General features: G+C 36.4%; 1 protein-coding gene across 2 annotated transcripts in view; it reads right to left on the bottom strand.

The window, feature by feature from the left end:
- LNPEP (leucyl and cystinyl aminopeptidase) overlaps positions 1 to 20,103 on the bottom strand; it is a 113,638-nt gene that overhangs the window by 25,968 nt on the left and 67,567 nt on the right. For both annotated transcript variants that reach the window (XM_054487770.2, XM_054487769.2), the window contains exons 5-11: positions 18,184 to 18,304; positions 17,347 to 17,501; positions 14,814 to 14,927; positions 13,187 to 13,318; positions 7,795 to 7,926; positions 5,057 to 5,217; positions 4,741 to 4,829 (exon numbers count right to left, since the gene is read on the bottom strand). In XM_054487770.2, coding sequence (XP_054343745.1) covers positions 4,741 to 4,829; positions 5,057 to 5,217; positions 7,795 to 7,926; positions 13,187 to 13,318; positions 14,814 to 14,927; positions 17,347 to 17,501; positions 18,184 to 18,304 — 904 coding nt within the window. The remainder of the gene's footprint in view (positions 1 to 4,740; positions 4,830 to 5,056; positions 5,218 to 7,794; positions 7,927 to 13,186; positions 13,319 to 14,813; positions 14,928 to 17,346; positions 17,502 to 18,183; positions 18,305 to 20,103) is intronic.

The following is a 20,103-nucleotide window of genomic DNA, read 5'->3' as shown; positions in this document are numbered from 1 at the left end:
TGTCTCTAATAAAAACAAAGGTAAAGAAAATAAACAAACAACCCCAGGAAGAAGGGCTACAGAGACCCAAATCTCCCTTGCCCATAAAAGGAGACAAGAAATGATGGCTATGACAATTGTTCCACTAGATGGATGCAGAAAACATTGAAATACACACGGAATATCTTGGTTGATAAGCAGCTTGCCATGTTGTAAACCTAGCCAAGCCCAGATGGTAAAGAGGAGGGACACAGCTGGGAATATACTTGAAATTATTACTGTCATCGAGATGACACAACATAAAGCCGTATAGCCAACAGCACAAAGATAGACAGAGTTATCATTTAAAGAATCAACATTATTAGTCTCCTTCAGTTCTTCTGAATGATCCAGAATGGTGGACCTTAAAACCACAGGTATTTAAAAAGAATAGCTTTGCACACAAGGGAAGTAACTACATCCTGCAGCTCAAATGTGGATGAGGCTACTCTCATATGTTTTTAATTTACTATAATCATTAACAGATTAACACTTCAATTTTCAGTCTATAGAGTAGCAAAAAAGAGTGAGCAACTGCAATATTAAATGGCAGAAGCCCAGATGAAGTAATCTAACAGTGATTTTTAAAAACCATTTGTCAATGAGCTACAAAAATCAACTACTGTTTTACAAAAAAATTAAAGTTCTGAAACTAAAAAACATGTTTTTACTACAAAGTTACAAAATTTCCTGTACAGTTTGCTCCAGAGGGCTAGCATCATACATGCTATTGAACTTTATCACTCCTGTTCAAAAGCATTCCCTTCTCTAATACCCCTTTCTTTCTCCTTTACTTTATTAGGGGAAAAAAAGGCAAGAGCAGAGAATGGCACATGATAAATATTTTAATTACTATATGCCCTTCCTTCTTTCATCCTAATTACCTTTTCTTCCAATGACATATCTTTAACTTTCACAGCAGTATTTCTGATAGTGATATCCATTTGGAAACATGAATGTTTTGCATTAGATTTAATATGAAAATCTGCTATAGTTAAAGATCTTAGGTCTGAGTAAAATGTGGATAAGAAAGAGAGAGAGAGAGGGAGGAAGAAAGGGAAGAGGGAAACTTTTAAAAATATAATTTCCTCAATATGTAAACTGGAAAAATGGCCCCATCAGCATTTCTTGTGCACAATAAATATTAATTGTTCAAAATTCATGTATGTGAGAAAAGGAGACAAATACACTGACCAAACATAACTCCTATATACAACTGAACTAATGAACTAACCCAACAACCCTTGAATTAGAACACGTGAAAATATATTTTAAAAAAGAAAGAAAATATATTAAAGATTTGACCAACCATCAAGCATCAAAATAATACACTATACTAAAGTATTACAGCATAAAAGAAGCCTGAAGTCACCCTCTCTGCTACCTTTCTTTTGAGAATAGAAAAGATAAAAATGCAGTTAAATTAAGAGTAATTCTCATTGGAGCATTAGGAACCAAGAAGGCTCAGCTGTCCTCAGGGTCAAACGTAAGGACAGAAGTTTTCATGTGGACTCTCTAAACCTGAAATGGCAGGAATTAAAATAGCAGCAGCAGCAAGGGAAATAACACAGTTGAGAAGAGGAAGTAACAGACACTACTTTCATCATGTATTGGCCCAGTTCCAGCTCTAGATTAAATCAATTATATTCTAGTGAATTTTGTATATTCCTCTTTACTAAGAAGAGGAAGAGAAAAAGAAAACATCATTTTATCAGGCTTTGCATGTTCTTTTCCTAGAAATTTTTATAGTGAGACTGGAGTCACTTCATTATGGACTAAAATTTACTAATTCGTTAAGTTTTTGAGTGCCTACTGAGTGCTAAAAGTGATTTACAGTGATTCATATAGCCATGATCACTACTGTCAATGGGGGAAATACCTAATATGAGGATAGATACGAGTGAACAGTACTTACAGTATATTATGAGTGGAGAAGTAGAGAATGTTAATAAAAAACCTAAGTAGGGCATCTAAACTGTCTTCAGGGAAGGAAAGGTTTCCTGGAGCAAGCAATGGCTGAGCTAAGATCTGAAGAATAAACAGGAGTAGGCCAAGGGAGTGAGGAGGCAAGGGTGTTCTTTAAGGAGAGAAAATAGCATATGCAAAGACCTAAAGAGGCAGTATGGCACGTTTGAGTTGCTGATAGAATTTCTGTGCGGCAAAAGCAGAGAATGCCAGGTAAGGGCCTAGAAGGCTAAAGCAGTAAAATATGAGCTAGTCTATGGGGTTAAACTCTCAAAAAGAGCTTAACAAGCTCAGAAGTAAACTCAGGAAAAGAGTAAAGAGGAGGCTGGGCACGGTGGCTCACGCTTGTAATCCCAGCACTTTGGGAGGCCGAGGCAGGTGGATCACGAGGTCAGGAGATCGAGACCATGGTGAAACCCCATCTCTACTAAAAATATAAAAAATTAGCCGGGCGTGGTGGTGGGCACCTGTAGTCCCAGCTACTCAGAAGGCTGAGGCAGAAGAATGACTTGAACCCGGGAGGCGGAGCTTGCAGTGAGCTGAGATCGCGCCACTGCACTCCAGCCTGAGCGACAGAGCGAGACTCCGTCTCACAAAAAAAAAAAAAAAAAAAGAGTAAAGAGGAGCCAGGTGCGGTGGCTCATGCCTGTAATCCCAACACTTTGGGAAGCCAAAGCAGGAGGATCACTTGAGGCCAGGGGTTTGAGACCAGCCTGGGCAACATAGTGAGGCCCTGTGTCTACAAAAAATACAAAAATTAAGCCAAGCATGGTGATACATGCCTGTGGTCCTAACTTCTTGGCAGGCTGAGGGAGGAGGATTGCTTGAACCCAGGGGTTTGAGGCTGCAGTGGGCTATGATATTGTCACTGCACTCCAGCCTGGGCAAGAGAGCAAGACTCCAACTCAAAAAAAAAAAAAAAAAAAAACAAGAAAAAACAAACAAACAAAAATCAACCAACCAAACAAAAAAAACAGATAATAAAAGCAGATTTCTTATTGCCCAATTATTTCTAATAGCACTAAAAATTAATATACTATCAGAAAGTTTGCAAAATTTCCTTATTAGTTTCTTGCGAATACTCCAGCCATGTTTTGGCTGTGCTTCAGGATATAGGGAGATGGGGTTATTTGTTCTCTCTTGGGTCAGAGACTATCCCTTTAGGGCTCATTCAAAGTTAGTTTTGTTTACTCAAAGACAGTAGCAATTCCTTGTACTTCCAGCTATGCTATCAAAGATATGATGACATTACCAACTACCACTAGGATTTTAAATAATTAGATTGTTGCTGCTTTAACACTCCACTATGGTAAAACTGCAATGAAACTGGCATATTCATGTATTTCAGGTGGCATTATCGACTGTAACTACACAATAAAAAGGACGATTTAGTTATATGTACCAAATCACAAAAGGTACTGCAGTCTTCATTTTTGAAAAGCATTCCTTAAAAAATTTCATATAATGGAAAAACCTTTAAGATTTGAAATATTTAATTAAGGCAATATTTTATAACAACAAATGGTGAATCAAGTAGGTTAAGTCAATTACTATATATGTTAAGTTAAAAAAGGCAAGACACAGAAATCATATATACATAATGATTTTGACTAAGTACAAATATTTATTTAAAATGACTATAAACAAATAATCATAAGAATAGTTTTGATAGGGTAATAAGATTTGCTCTCCATCTTCCAGGTTTTATGTAATACAGATATATTATATTAAAGATTTACTTTTTCAATAACGTTAGTGATAGTTAACATTAATACAGCACATAATACGTGCCAGGCATTGTTCTAGGTGCTTCATATAAATGAACTCATTTAATCCGCACCACAACTACATAAAGTAAGTATAATTACTATCTCTTTTGTACAGCTGAGGGAATGAGGCTCACATAACTCGCCTAAAATCATATAAGTGATCAATGGTACTGCTAAGAATTGAACCTGGCAGTCTCCAAAGTCTCATTCCCTGACCACTAAGCTACACTCACCCCTCAAAAATATAGGCTTTGACACCAGATCCAAATTCAAATGAGAAATTTTCCCTTTTCATCAATCCAAAGCATCACTAACAGGTCCTACAGAACCCAAGAGCCTTGTGTTTCTTTAGGATGTAAATTAAAAGGAAGATATGTGGTGTGACATTCATAGTAGTATTTAACAAATGGCCCAAAACTATATTTCAATTGCTTTTTATATTGTAGGTCAGCATACACCATGTTTATATTTTACTATTCCCCTCCCCCTTGCTATCATAGTTTCTTGCCCCATTTTCTTGTTCCCCAAAACATATACTATGTCGGCAGGGCATATAGCAATAACTATTTACTCTAAATCCGATCATGAATAAACCTCAATTATACACACAAATCATTTAGGGTGTATCTTATTAAAATGCAGTTGCCTCAGCCCAACCCTAGACAGTAGACAGCAGAGGATACTTTAAGAAACTCCTCTTATTTTGTAACAAAATATTAATCTTGGGTACAAAAACATGGCATTCGCTATTTTCTTTCAGGAATGCCAGTACATTCTCTGCAAACTTTTGTACCTTATTTCACATGGCTAAAAGCCAGTTTTGTGCATGATATACAGAATCAATCTCACAATAGTCACATCTTGTATATGTAACTCATAAAACCAGTTTAGAGAGTGTGCACACTGGAAAGTGTAATCTTATATATGCACTCTGATCAGATTTTTAAAATTATGCCATTTCCAATCAGAACTGTCATTATAGTCAAACCTGATTTCTTATCCAGTAATGATACCGATTGATATTTTGAATAATTTCTTCCTTCAGTGACATAGGATAGTGGAATATGCCACAGGTAGCTGTAAAGACAAAATATTGGAAAATTACTATTCTTTCAGTTAGTTACATATGATTTGTTGTTTTTTTTTTTTTTTTAAAATTTGGTAGGAAGGTTAACTTTGTTAAGCTATTCCTAGGAAGGGATAATCTTGTTAGGTTTCACAAGAACTTATGATTATAAAACACTTAAAAATATTTCCACCTGAGGGTGCAAAAGAGATGGCATGAAAAGAAAGAGGGCATGTACCTTGTATCTGAAGGCTGAATTTCAGGCTTCATATTTAAAAAGAATCTCTCTTGTTGTATAAAAAGTTCCTTTCCTTTCTTTTGAACAGTCACTAAAGGAAATCCTTTCTGCAGGGTCCAGGTTTTCATCATTCTCTTTACATCTAGTGTTTGGTTTGTGACCTATAAAATATATATATATATATATATATATATATATATATATATATACACACACACACATATATATAAAACTCTTTTTCCTTAAAAATAAAAATTGGTTTAAAAAATTTTACATTTTAATTTATCTGTACCCTTCCCTCTTTTCCTACCATCTATAAAGACTACATTTAATGTTAATATAAAAAAGAAACATGAATGTTGAGTTTACACTTCTAATCTAGGTAAATGAGCAACTGCTAAAAGGAATGTAACCTGGAACAGAGCTAAGTGATAGCTAAGGGAGTGAGGGAGGCACTAGGTTGAGAAGTGGCACATATATCAACCAACTAAGAGTTCGTTAAAATCCCTAAATTCATCAAGATTAAAATCCCTAAGAAGGTATAAGTATTCTTTCAAATCACAATACTAACATCTAGAAGATATGAATAATGATATACAGTCTAGAATCAGAAACATTGCTACTCAATCCTGTGAAGCACCTGAGTCTGGGTTTCTCTTTATGCTCCTACCCTCCACCTCCATAATGATAGTCTCTTAGGACCTAATACTGTGGGAGTGCCAGGGAGCAGCGGCAGCAGAAGAGTGACATATGAACAGGTCAGTTGCCTTAAGTCTTTCTAGAAAACAGTGGTAAACTACTTTGGTGGTCACAGTCCTTCTTTCCCAGAAAATATATGAAGTTATCTATAAAATCTAGAACCTAGTGTCAGAGCTTTGCAGACCCTCTAAGGCCCAAAGCCCCTAAGACATCTAGTATCAATAAACTAAGAAGCAATTTTTGAACAACAGTCTCTTTAAAGGTGGGTTAAACTCAGGATTCAAATTATTTTTCTAGATTATATATGAATTTGAATTGTAAGCAACAAAGTCATGATGTACCTAAATTGATAAAATCACTCTACTATGGCAGGCCTCACCTCAATCACCATATGCCCATTTATTTAAAGCACAAAAGGATGGAGCAAATCTTCCCATTTTAATTAATCTTATATTTATCATGGCTCTGACCTATTTATTTCTGAACCACAGGATTAGAAGAAAATAAGCTTGCTTAAAACCAAGGTGCTTTTGGGTGTCGAAGCAGTATTGAAGTGAAGAGGCCAATGCATAATTTGATGTAGGTGCTGAAAAACCTGAGGATACTGTTAGAAACTAGTTTGGCATAGAAAAACACCATGATGCAAAAGTTGCAGTCAATGAGAAAGGCAGAAATATGTTCTAAATGCCCACAGATAAGACAGTAAGTATAAAGTAAACAATGTGGCTTTCAATTGAAATGCTACTATACGATCAGAGGAAAAAAACAATGATTTGGGAACAACTGTTAGGTAATAAGTTCTCAAAGAGAATTCAGAGAGTAGGGAAGGTATATCTTCTGGGCAAAAGACTAACAGCTAGAAAGTATCAGGATTCAGATGAGGCAAAGAAGCAGTAAGAGTGTATGAGAAAGATCCAGAGCAGGGGTTCCTAACCTAGAGTCAATTAAACTTTGAAACTGTGTGTGATGTTCTGCACATATGTGGTTTTTCTGAGTAATATGGCCGGAACTTTCATCAAATTTCCAAATAAGTCTGTGATCTTTCTTTCTTTTTTTTTTTTTGAGACACAGTCTGGCTCTGTCACCTAGGCTGGAGTGCAGTGGTGCAGTCTCGGCTCACTGCAACCTCTGCTTACCAGATTCAAACGATTCTCCTGCCTCAGCCTCCCAAGTAGCTGAGACTACAGGCATGTGCCACCACGTTGGCTAATTTTTGTACTTTTAGTGGAGACGGGGTTTCACCATATTGGCCAGGCTGGTCTCGAACTCCTGATCTCATGATCTGCCCCCCCTTGGCCTCCAAAAGTGCTTGGATTACAGGCGTGAGCCACCACGCCCAGTCAAATCTGTGATCTTTCAAAGTATTATGACCCATCAATCTAAATCAGGGTAACAAACACAAATGCTTATAAGGGTTTTGCAGTCAGTATACACGCATGAAGCAGCCCGGGTTCATGTGCTGCTTTGAAGTATAACTTCTACATAATTACACTGCTTGCTAGAATATTTCCAGCAATGACAAAATTCCAACAGCAAAATCATCCAAGGGTAATATGCAGTCATCATCTACTGTGATGTATCATCTACTCTGGAGGAACAGTCACAAAGGCAAGAGATTCATAGAGCAGAGTACAGAATCGTTCAAAAGAGGCAGAAAAACTAAAAAAGGGTAAGGATAGGAAAAGAGATTTCTGGGAAAAAAGTCAAATAATGAAAATATAGTAATATTCATTAATACGGAGAAGACAACTTTCCTACAAAAATAGGAATAGAAGTTAAGGTACAGGAAAAAAACCCCCAAAAAACTGGCTACCCAAGCCCACACACGTCTTTTCCAACAACTAAGAACAGCACTCCCACTTCTTGACATAAAATTTAGTGCTCCATTCATAAATATTTATATAGCAAGCTCCATCCCCCCTTTCTTAAATAACTATGCTTTGTACCACAGATTAACTTACACACATGCTAAAAAGTATAAATAGACGAACTCCTCTCTTTTTACAGTAAGAGCTAAATAAATTACCCAGGTCACTTACCTCATTAAAACTATCCCACAGATCATCACTTTGAATTGATGCATAGCTGTGATTATGCAGGTAAAGGATAACAGCATGTTGAAACACGTCTTCACTAAGGTAAGTTTTCAGCATCAACAGGAGAGAAGCTCCCTATTGAAAAAAAAAAGTGAGGAAAAAGAAAGAAAATAATAGAATACTACAGATTATCAAATTGGGAATCTAAAATTCGAACTATAGTCATTCTAAAAATTTACTTTCATATGTAGAACTTAGTTATAATATACTGCTACTTAGTCTCATATAACTAGATGTGGACAGTGTTCAACTGTCTTAAAATTATTTTAAAGGATTTGAAAAAGAATTAATGAGTAGATTCCCATGTGCACTATTCTAACCATGAGTCATTCTGTGTGGTCTATTGGTATACTCACTGTTTCAGTGTTAGTGTTGAAAAGCTAAGTATTTATAAAAACATTTTAATAGAAAAACATGCCAAATTTTCTGTGGCACCCACACCTCCATCCCCAGTGCTTAAATCACCCATTGAATTCATGAGCACACACTGCTGGAGACACAATAAATTGACAAGGCTCTCAAAAGTCTCCCTGCTAGGAAGGTCATTAATTTCTTATTTTAGTATATTGTGTTGTGAAGTAACCAGAATCTCTCTTCTTCCTGCAGAGTCACTTCAAATGCTTGGAACTAACAAATGTATAGGGCAGTGAGCATAATATTAAGGCCACGCTATATCTATTGATGTACATGTCATCATTCCCAATCCTGAAATAAGCACCACCTCCTCTGTGAAGCCCTTCCCGGTTTGAAATAGAAATCACATTTCTCCATCTTCAATATAATTTATATGGCATCCTGTATCTGTTACACATTTATTTCCTCATCTATGCTATAAGCTAACTGAGAGGAAAAAGTGAAAACTCAACTCCAATGACAAAAACAATGCCCACTACATAGTAGGCACTCTAGTAGTTTTTGAATGAATTTCACTTTTGATAAAAATGGAGTAATGTCAAGATTATTGTACACATAACTAAATTATTACCTATTACTCTCATTTCTATATCACACTTCATAGCTATTACTTGTTCAATAAATTTAAGTACTCACTGTTGTCCCCAACAGTCCTTTCTCTTCTGCATCACCAACTTTTCCCTTCATACTGTAACACGCCCATTAACAAAACAAAAACGATGTAACATTCCTAATTTTAAACAAATAAAAGACTCTCTACCTTTCCCTAACTTCACCCTCCTCGTTACCATGCTGTTTTTTTGTTCCCCCATTGTAGTAAAACTCCTCAAAAGAGTTGTCCTCAATTTGCCATCTCCATTTGCTCTCTTTCCATTTTCTCTTGAGCCATCTTCTAATCATCACTCTACTGTATTTATTTATTTATTTATTTTGAGACGAAGTCTCACTCTTGTCACCCACGCTGGAGTGCAATGGTGCGACCTCCACTCACTACAACCTCCATCTCCTGGGTTCAAGCGATTCTTCTGCTTCAGCCTCCTGAGTAGCTGGGATTACAGGCACCACCACCACGCCCAGCTAATTTTTGTATTTTTAGTAGAGACGGGGTTTCACCATGTTGGACAGACTGTTCTTGAACTCCTGACCTCAGGTGATCCACCCACCTCGGCCTCCCAAAGTGCTGGGATTACAGGCATGAGCTACCATGCCCGGCCGGAAGTATTTTTATCAAGGTCACCGGTAAACTTCCTGGTGCCATACAAATGTGAATTCTCAGGCTCATCTTATCAACCTATTGATAGCATTTGATATAAATGATCACCTGCTCCTCCTTGAGAGCTGCAGTACACTACTCTTGATTCTCTCCCTATTCACTGGCCATCCTTCTCAGTCTCTTCTACTGAATCCTCCTCATCTTCCAATGAGGAAAGTGTGTCCTCGCATCTGATCTTTGGACCCCTTTTCTCTATCTAAATTTCCTTCCTAGTTGATCTCCCAACTCCAAGGTTTCCAAATGATCCCCTGATTTATATATCTAATCAGACTTCTTCCCCCTTGAATTTCAGACCCATATCCAACTGCCTGTGTGGTATCTCCATTTGGATATCTAATCAATATCTCATACTCACTCAGAAATGGAAGTTTCTTCCCCCTTCTTTCCCTAAACCTACTTCTAAAGCAGTCTTCTCCATTTCAGCAAATGGCAACTCCATTTTTCCAGTTGTTCAGGTAAAAATCTTAAAGTTGCCCTGACCCCTCTCTTGTATTTCATATCTAATCCATGAACAAATTCTACTGGATCAATCTTTAAAATACACTCCAAGTCCAGTTGTATCTCCATCACCTTCACAACTTCCACCCTTGTCCAGGCTACCATTATCTCGCCACCCATCTATTACAATAACTTCCTAACTAGTCCTCTTTACTCCATGTACTGTTGAAGACTAGAGTGATCTTTTACAAAATAAGCCATATCATGTTACTTCCCTGATCAAATTGCTTTTCATTTCACTGAGAATAAAATTAAGGTCCTTACTATGGCTTAGCAGACCCTATAATAATCTGGTCTCTTACAGTCCCTCTAACTTCATCTACTACTTTCTCCTCTGCTTACTCTACTTCAGATAACACTGGATCCTTGCTGGTGCTTGAACATGCAAAGCAACCTTTTATCTCAATCTCGTATCTCTCTCAATCTCATATCTCATGTGGGGGTCCCCAAGACCAGTTCCAGGTTTGATGATGCACTAGAAGGATTCACAGAACTCAGCATATAGTCATACTCACTGCTATGATTTATTACGGTGAAAAGATATGAAGTAAAATCAGCTAAGAAAAAAGATGCATGGGGCAAAGTCCAGAGGAAACCAGGCACAAACTTCCAAGTCCTCTCCCAATGAAGTCATGCAGGATGCACTTAATTCCTCCAGAAAGTTGTGACAGCATGTGTGAAATACCATCTACCAGGGATGATCATTAGAGATTCAGCACCCAGGCTGTTTACTGTGGGCTAGTCACGAAGGTACCTTCTGCCTAGCACGTACCAAAACTCCAGACACCCAGAAGGAAATCACATTTTCAGCATAAACTACATTGTTCAGGCACAGTGAGCCACTCTTATCATGCAATAGTGGGAACTTTCCCAAAACCCAAGTTCCCACATGCCACCCAAGGGCCAACCTTGCAAGCAGGTCTTTCAAAGAATAGCAGTCTCAGGCCTCCTACATTAATCTTCTTTTCTGCACACAAGCACTATACATTGGTTATTTCCTCTGCCTGGAATATTCTTCCCCAAGAAAACCACATTCTTCATGCCTTAGGTGGTGTTCAAATGTCACCATACAGGAGGGCTTCTCAACCACATTATATTATAAACGCCATTTCCTTTGTCATTCTCATTTCCCTTATCATGCTTTATTTTCATATTAGCACTTATTACTTAACACAATACCTACTTATTCATTCATTTGTATACAGTCAGTCTCTACCTTTGACCCCTGAAATGGAAACTTCACAAAAGAGACAAAGTCCACCTTCTCCCCTGATATAACCCCAGCACCTAGAACAATGGCTAGTATATGGTTAGTACTTGTAAGATTTGCTAAATGAATGAATTTTTGCAAGGCAACCTGCATCAGAATTAGGCTTGATGATTATAAAGACCAAACAGAATATGTCTGCTAAACATATTTCCCTGCTGGTGCTTACCTTCTTGCACACAATACTGATAAGTTATCCAGTATCCCACTTCTCTTAATTACACAGAATATTTTTGCCAAATTCCCAATTCTGAAACAAGTAGTTGCCATGTTGACAGGGGTTGACTATGATATGGAAATTACATGTTAAGAAGACACTGAATTCTGGGTTTAGAGGGTTTGGGTCAGTGGCAGACAGAGCTCTGTTATGACTCTGTTCTGTTATTATATACTGAACTTAGAGCATTTTAAGCAGGTTTTCAAATCCTGAAATAACTGCTCTAAGTTTGGTATAATAACAGAACCTCAAGTTTTAAATTTTCTTTATTGACAGGTCCACTACGGTCTTCAAAAATCACACCAGTAGCTCTAATTGGAATGGATTTAATATAGCTAACTGAACTTCTGATTTTCTTGTTTGTTAATAGTACCTGTACAATAATTCTTCTTGTCAGTCAGGTTTGAACCTGAAAAACATTTCTGCCTCTTTCTTTACTGGGCTTACCCTGTCACTAATACTTTAAGTACTTTCCCTGCCCAGTATTTTTTATACCCATTGTTTTCTTTCCACCCTTACCAGCACTCCTTATTTCAAACTTTTACCATTTCATGCCTGGACTTTAGCAGCAATTTCCTGACTTTACGTTTCTCCCCACTTAAATCTACTTTGTAAACTGAAACCAATTTACTTTTCCTAAATAGTAACTTTAATCAAGTCATTCCTCTGTTCAAAAGTCTTTTCAAGCTTCCTATTGGATAGGAAAAAATAATTCCTTATGGTATCCAGAGCCTTCTACAACTGGACCCCACTCAACTTTCTCTTCTTTTCCCTCTTCACGTGTGGCTTCCACTGCGGTCAAACACTGACTCTCTGAAAAAACATCACTTGCCCATTAGTACTTCATTTTCTTTGCAGACTTCATTGTTCCATTCCTGCCCTACCCTATACTTCACATTCCTCTTTACCTATATTTTAATTATTTAAGCCAACTCAATTCCCATTTACCTCCCAAAAGTTTCTCTTCATTATCCTAGGCAAAAATTCTGTCCCACTCAGCACATACTACCTCTCTTATTGCTCCACAAGTACCAACCACCTGAACTTTCAGCTACTTGATGACATAGACTGTATCTCACACATTTTGTGTATTTTCTTCTCTATCTTGTCTGACAGCCATAACATTCATCCCTCCTCACAACATAAATGTGAATGACACTGTTATTGCTATTCTTCCATTCTCTGACCTATGGTGATCCGAATGGGGTTTAACATTCTGCCTTTTCTTTACCTTGAAACGCAGGGCGTGTGTTTCAAATTCTAAAATCTAATCTTCAATTCTTAAAATCTCTTTTTGCTTACTTGTTTTGGCAATCCTGACTTGACAGCATACCTCAATTCTGAGTAACACAGCCAAGAGCTTGTTTAGGACCTTCCCTGAACATATTCTACCTGTAGATCTGGAGAGTAAACTGACTTTAAAAGATGCATCGCTACAAGATCTGGTTAATTGTCTGGAATACTAGTCATACAACTTAAATGAGAGTCAGAGAAAGAAAAAAACCCACAAAAAAGTTATGACCAAGATTTATGCAGAAGCAAACATTTTATAGTTTACCATTAATACCTGAAAAAAATTTAATCTTTAAAATAATCTAAATCACACAGCTTGCTCACATACGAAATTTCAAACCCACTCCAGCTACCTTTTTGTTCACAGCAATACCTTAAAATAGGAAAGAGAATCAAACATTTCTTCAATTTGTACTGAAGACTGAACAGATGATGATATTGGATGAGATGAATTTAAGGAATCTTTCTTCATGGTTTTAAATCGAGCATCTAAGAAATCTTCATACTGTTAAAAAATGAAAAGATTAGAATATCACAAGTAGTATCAAATGCAAAAGTATAGTAAATTATTTATATGAATTAGACTAGTGTGCAAGATTATTAGGAAAAAATGACCAGCATCACTAAACTTCAGGATATATAAGCTTTCAAAAATGTAGGAAGATTGTAAACTTCATGAATATTCCTTAAATTTAAAGATACAATTATAACCTGGCCACATTAAAATTAGCATTTCCTAAACAACAGCATATGGAAAAATTAAGAATCTATTACCAAAGTAAACAAATGCCAACTCTGGGTATCCAAGATGAATATTCTAAAAAGGTTAGCATATATTTTTTAAATGAAACCTGAAATTTAAAAAAAGAAAGAACAAAAACTGGTCCTTATGCTGATTTCTTATATATAGTCTAGAATTTCTACTAAGAAAATATACATTTCCCTTACCTGAGGTCGGTTTCAAATAAAATGTAACTCTTAAATAATTCTTTAAGAGCTCAGCAGATGAGCTCCCCTAGAACATGTATTAGACCTTTTTACACATTCTGGGCACCACCAAGTGGTCAAACTGTGTATCTCATTACTTAAGTAGTATACATGGATTTAGAATATCTTTCTTAGTATTCTAGCTACCACTTGATATTAATTAATATCAATTAATTTCCCCTACCACTTGAAATTTTTCAACAAGCCCTGTCTAAAATTTCAAATCAAAAGCTCTTAAGAGTACTTCTGTTTTAAAAGCCCTCTTGGATTATAACATCAGGAAGTTTAATAGAAAGTCAAAAAATTTGGGGGTTGGAAGGTATCTTTACACTTTCCCACCTATTGTTTGAATTATCTTGACAATATCTGTCATATCATGGCCTACTGTGTTTGTATATCCCTAAGTACTGAAAATATTTCCCAAGAGTCTAATACCATAGTGACACCACTATTATACTTCTCTGTACTGAAACGGTATTCCTTGTCTTTGGAAAAAGGCATAAAATGTGGTTTGTACCTTAAAAAGGGCAAATTATTTATTTGTACCAAGCTATATATCACTATTACAAGAATGTACACAGTGATAATAGAGAAACAGTATTGCTATAAAATGTTTTAATTTTTTATCTAATTTTTACACAGGATAAAAAAGTTTAAATTTTACACAGGATAAAAAAATTTAAATTAGACTTTGCAACTTTAAATTCCTGCAAGCAGAAGAACTATAGCTGTTTAAAAGAAAATGTTGCAAAACAATTTAAAATGTTCATCTTAATGACAAAAATATAAAATAATCTTATATAATTTCAGTTTTCAATGAAACATCAATAAATAATAGCATCACTTTCATTGTCAAATATCAAAAGGTATAGATATCAATAACCAAAGTCAAGTTTGGCATACCTTCCTAGAAACATTTTCATTACTCCAGATGCATAGAAAATACATGAAAATGTGATTTGACTATTTTCCCTCCTAGCATTCACAGCAGGCCAAAGAAACCCTGTACTTACACTAGAAAGCTCTTTGAATATTTTTTCCAAAGAGAAATACTCCATGAAAGTGGCAAAACCTTCATTTAGCCATAGATCATTCCACCACTTCATTGTTACCAGATTGCCAAACCACTGGGGGAGAGAAAACAATTAACCCACAGGATATTTACAGCCTCAGGAATTTTTTAAATAATTGGCTGAAGTGTCATATTAATTATCTATAACCTGATTACAATATCTTAAAGATATACTGATATTATAGTTAAAACAAACTATATTCAAATTAATTTAGAACTTACAAAAGTTGTATAAATTTACTTTAAAATAAAATAAAAATTTTAATCTTTTACCTTAACTGAATGGGAATGGGAAACAAGCAAGAAAGCTTATTAGCATATTTGTCAATGTAACAAACATGCAATATAGCATGAATATAGGGAAATAAAAACTTTTTCTGGCCACCTCATAAAGTGAGATTTCCAAGATAATGACATTTTTTCTACCTTCTAATATCAAGTTGGTAAGATTATTTTCCATTGTATCTACAACCACCCATGACAACTAAAAAGTCTCTATGTGAGAGATTTTCCTGTAATCAGAAAGCCTATACTTTGTTTCTCCTCAGTTGCCCAAATTGAAGACAGTATTTGCATGATTCAAAACAGAATTCAAACAACATTCCTTAAGACTTAAGTTGACATATACAGGCTGGGCATCGTGGCTTACACCTGTAATCCCAGTGCTTCGGGAGGGCAAGGCAGGAGGATTGCTTAAGGCCAGGAGTTCAAGCCAGCATGGGCAACATAGCGAGACTCTGTCTCTACAAAAAAATTAAGCCAGGCATGGTGATGCATGCCTGTGGTCCTAGCTACTTGGGAGGATGAGGCAGGAGGATCAGTTGAGCCTAAGAGTTCAAAATTGCAGTGAGCTATGATCATGCCACTGCATTCCAGCCTGGGTGACAGAGTGAGATCTTGTTTCTTTTAAAAAAAAAAAAAAAAAAGATGGCATATATAAACAAATGAAGTCAGAAAAATCTTTAAATATTTTCTTCTATGAGGTAATAAGAAGAAAAGAAGAAGGAAAAAAATAATAGGAGATTCTCCTTAAAAAATGTATCTAAAAAAATCCTTGAAATGAAAAGTAGTTGTAAGATATGTAATTTGGTCAGTGTGGTCTTGGGCTTATCTCAAATCAGCAGCGAAAGGACGAGGTTACTGCATAAAACAAAACCTTTGAGAATTACAATAACATTTTTCTAAGATATTATTTTAAAACCTGTTTCAGAGGAAGATGATTTCTAAGTCCTAAAGAGGAAATAACAGAGAAATACTCCCAAATGGTGATGGGTGGCTTCAGAAATAACAGACCTAGAGGAGATCCCCCAAAAGACATCTTATCTATATGACCTATTTTTTTTTGAGATGGAGTTTCACTCTGTCGTCAGGCGGGAGTGCACTGGTGCAACCTCAGCTCACTGCAACATCAACCTCCTGGGTTCAAGTGATTCTTTTGCCTCAGCCTCCCAAGTAACTAGGATTACAGGCATGCACCACCACATTTTTGTATTTTTAATAGAGACGGGGTTTCACCATGTTGGCCAGGATGGTCTTGATCTCCTGACCTTGTGATACACCTGCCTCCACCTCCCAAAGTGCTGGGATTACAGGCGTGAGCCACTGCATCTGGCCCATGACCTATTTTTAAAGCAAATGAGAATGTGCTCATATGCCAGCTTGCCATGAAGTCTTCACAAAGGCTAGATTCATATAAGGTGTTTGATGTAGAAAATAAGCTGACCAGAATACATCCTATTCCTATCCTGCCACTGTCATGACATCACCCAAACCATACCCAATGCTAGTTAAGCACCTCATCCAGGGCAAAATACAGACAAGGTGTTAGGGAAGAATGGGGGTGTTATGTACCCATATAATTTTCTTTCTTTCTCTCCATGTCATACAAACAGTGCCTTTGCCATTTCCTCAGAAACCCCCTCTCCAAAATTAACAGAGAACCCCATTCCGGCAGGAGACAAAAAAAAAAAAAAAAAAAAAATCCAGCCCTGACAGCTACAGTTTGAGTTGTCGAAGGGTGCAACTTAGGGAAAGAGATTCTTCCCCACAAAGTTATACCGGGCAATGGGCATTTGTCATAGGGGATGCAGCTGTGTATTACTGAGGGGGAAAAAGAGATCTTGAAGAGATAGTGGCTCTTCGCGGCCCAGTGCTGCCACTTATTAGCTGTATGACTTACGGCAAGCCATTTATTTAAACTGAGTCTCAGTTTTCACATCTGTAAAATGTGATTAATACCCACCTTAGAGAAGTTGTGAAGTAAGACAGATGTGAAAATGCTTTAACCTGTAAAGTCAAACATCTGATAGCATTTTCATTTGAAAATGAAGTTTGTGTTTAAAAAGCATCTTTCTATTATAAAAGAAGGCAATACTTAAAAAAAAAAAGAATTATTAGCATCTAAATGCTAATAATAACTCCAGGACATGAAGTAGACCACAGGTGTGACATATAACAGCCTTGGTTGCTAATACCTGGTGGGCCAGCTCATGAGCAATGATTTTAGTCACCAGTTTTCTATCCGCCACTGAAGAAGTGTTATTGTCATACAGAAGCGTCTCCTCTCGGAAGGTGAGCAAACCCCAATTTTCCATTGCTCCTGCTTCAAAGTCAGGAATAGCCACCAAATCTGGACATAACAGGAAATAAGTGATCAACTTTCCCTCATCTTAGGCATTTTCTACTCAAAGTATTTTATTCAATGGTTTATCACTGTGAAAGTAATGAATTCTTTTTATACTTCCAATAAATGGAATCTTCCTTATTCTAGCTCTGTATGCTCTCTACCCACATGTCAGCTGAGGAAGACCTGTTCAAACTCTTTTAGAGTCACTGTTCCACTGTCCCTTAGTGAAGAAAGAGATGCCTAATTCCTTTACAATCAATCAGCTTCCCAGAGCAAGAAGGACAAAGTTCACGGCCAATACTCTACTCTCTAGGACTAGCTCCATGTTGAACAGTACTGAAATGTTCTTGCTTTCCTGAGCTCCCATTACTCAGTTTTTATTATTTAAATCGGGTATTTCTTGGAAGTTAGAATTAGTCAAATTGCAGACTAAGCCATAAACAAATTCCCACTTATACAGCACTTTTTTAGCAGCCCTATAAACTTAAGTGTTTTAAGCTCCAACTTCAGATATATTCATGAAATCTAAATAATCTTAACAAATACAAACCATTTTTAAAGCACTAATAATGGTTTTTGGTTTTCTCTGCAAACAACTTGGGCAGAACCTCTTTCTAAAAAACATTCACAAAATAAATCTAGGTTCTAATTATAACAAAAATCAGAGACACTATTTGATTCTTACCCAATTTCTTAAGTGGGTACTGAATTTCGAAGTAGTTTTGATAAAACTCAAGAAGCTTCACAGTTGTCTCCAAGGCATAGCGAACTTGACCAATCTTTTCTGGTACAGCATATATAGAAACCTAAAGGAAAACATTATGTATGATGTAAGGACAGGTACGATTAAAATGGCATGATACTCAACTAGCACTGTCAAGACCAGCATATCTGAAAATTCTACAGAATTGTATGAGATCCTTCTGGATAGAAACACTTGCTTATGGTTACTTTAGCCCCAACAGAGTTTAGCAAGTCCCTTCCACACATACAACATTGTTGAAAGACTTACTGATTCCAACCCCGCCCCACCCCCCCGCCCCGCTTTTTTTTTTAAGCTAGCAACATCCAAAATAACTACTTTAGGTCATCTTATAGCAACTTATAAGTATTTGCCTATTTAATTTTACGATACTCTTCTCTTCGTCTCCCATTACCTGTAGCTGCCCTTCCTTAGTTATGAGGTAAAAAGATTGAGAGTTATTTGAAAGACAAAACTAAATTTTCATCCTTTCAGGACCTCACCATGCCTGGCATCTAGCAGGCACTCAACACTGAGGAGTCACATCTTATGATGGAGTTAGTTCTAAAGTTAACATGTAAGGCATAAATTGCATATTTGTTGAAATTATCCTAGAAAAACCAATTATAGACCAACATATTCTCTTCCAGTAAGTATGGCACAGCCAGTTTTTCTTCCAATGCTGCGGACAGCTAACTTTTTTTTCAGTTGTTGGCTTGTTTTTAAGGATCATGTTGTAAAAATAAATATAGAGAGAAACACTTGTTTTATGAGTTGTACACAGAAATAAAACCAACTAAGGGAACAACAGGTTCATGTCTCCCACTGCCTATTCACTCCCGGGTACATACTAAGAGACAAAGCAGATGGAATCATCCTTATTATTAAATTGCAATTCTTGCTCCCTCTCTCTTTTTTTGGCTAAATGAATAAATTAAACATATATGATGTGACAAACTATAAACACCTTATTCAGTAAGTATCAAAAGGCAAGTGCTAAACAGCCATGTTCAAAGCAATGGGTTTTACAAAACAATATTTATTCTTTTCAAATTGATTTTAAAAAGCCCTCTATACTCACCTGGAAAAGTGGGATGTAGATTAGACACAGCAGAAAATAAAAACCTCAAAATGAAGATCTCAACAGGCGGAAAATGTAAACTTTTTGAACAATTCATAATTTGGAAAAAGCACATTGGTGAACTCTAACCCCAATTTTAGTTTCTCATTAAATGATTTAAAAACTGTCAACAATTTCTCAAAGCAAACAAAAACATAAAGTGGGGAAAGGACACCTTATTCAACAATCAGCAGAGTGAACAGACAACCCACAAAGTGGGAGAAAATCTTCACAATCTATACATCTGACAAAGGCTAATATCTAGAATCTAAAAGGAACTCAAACAAATCAGCAAGAAAATAAAACAATCCCATCAAAAAGTAGGCTAAGGACATGAAAAGACAATTCTCCAAAGAAGAGATATAAATAGACAAGAAACATTTGGAAAAATGCTCAACATCACTAATGATCAGGGAAATGCAAATCAAAACCACAAAGCGATACCACCTTACTCCTGGCAAGAATGGCCATAATAAAAAAAATTAGAAAATAATAGATGTTAGCATAGATGTGGTGAAAAAGGAACACCTTTACACTGCTGGTGGGAATGTAAACTAGTACAACCACTATAGAAAACAGTGTGGAGATTCCTTCAAGAACTAAAAGTAGAGGAATCATTTGATTTGTCAATCCCACTACTGGGATTGATCAATGAATGGATAAATAAATTGTGATATATATACATACCATGGAATACTACTCAGCCATAGAAAGGAATGAAATAATGGCAATCGCAGCAACCT

Source organism: Pongo pygmaeus, chromosome 4, assembly GCF_028885625.2.
Source record: "Pongo pygmaeus isolate AG05252 chromosome 4, NHGRI_mPonPyg2-v2.0_pri, whole genome shotgun sequence".
In the NCBI taxonomy this organism is placed as follows: Eukaryota; Metazoa; Chordata; class Mammalia; order Primates; family Hominidae; genus Pongo; species Pongo pygmaeus.
The sequence above is the reverse complement of the archived record's forward strand: the minus strand, read 5'-3'. Positions and strand labels throughout refer to the sequence as shown.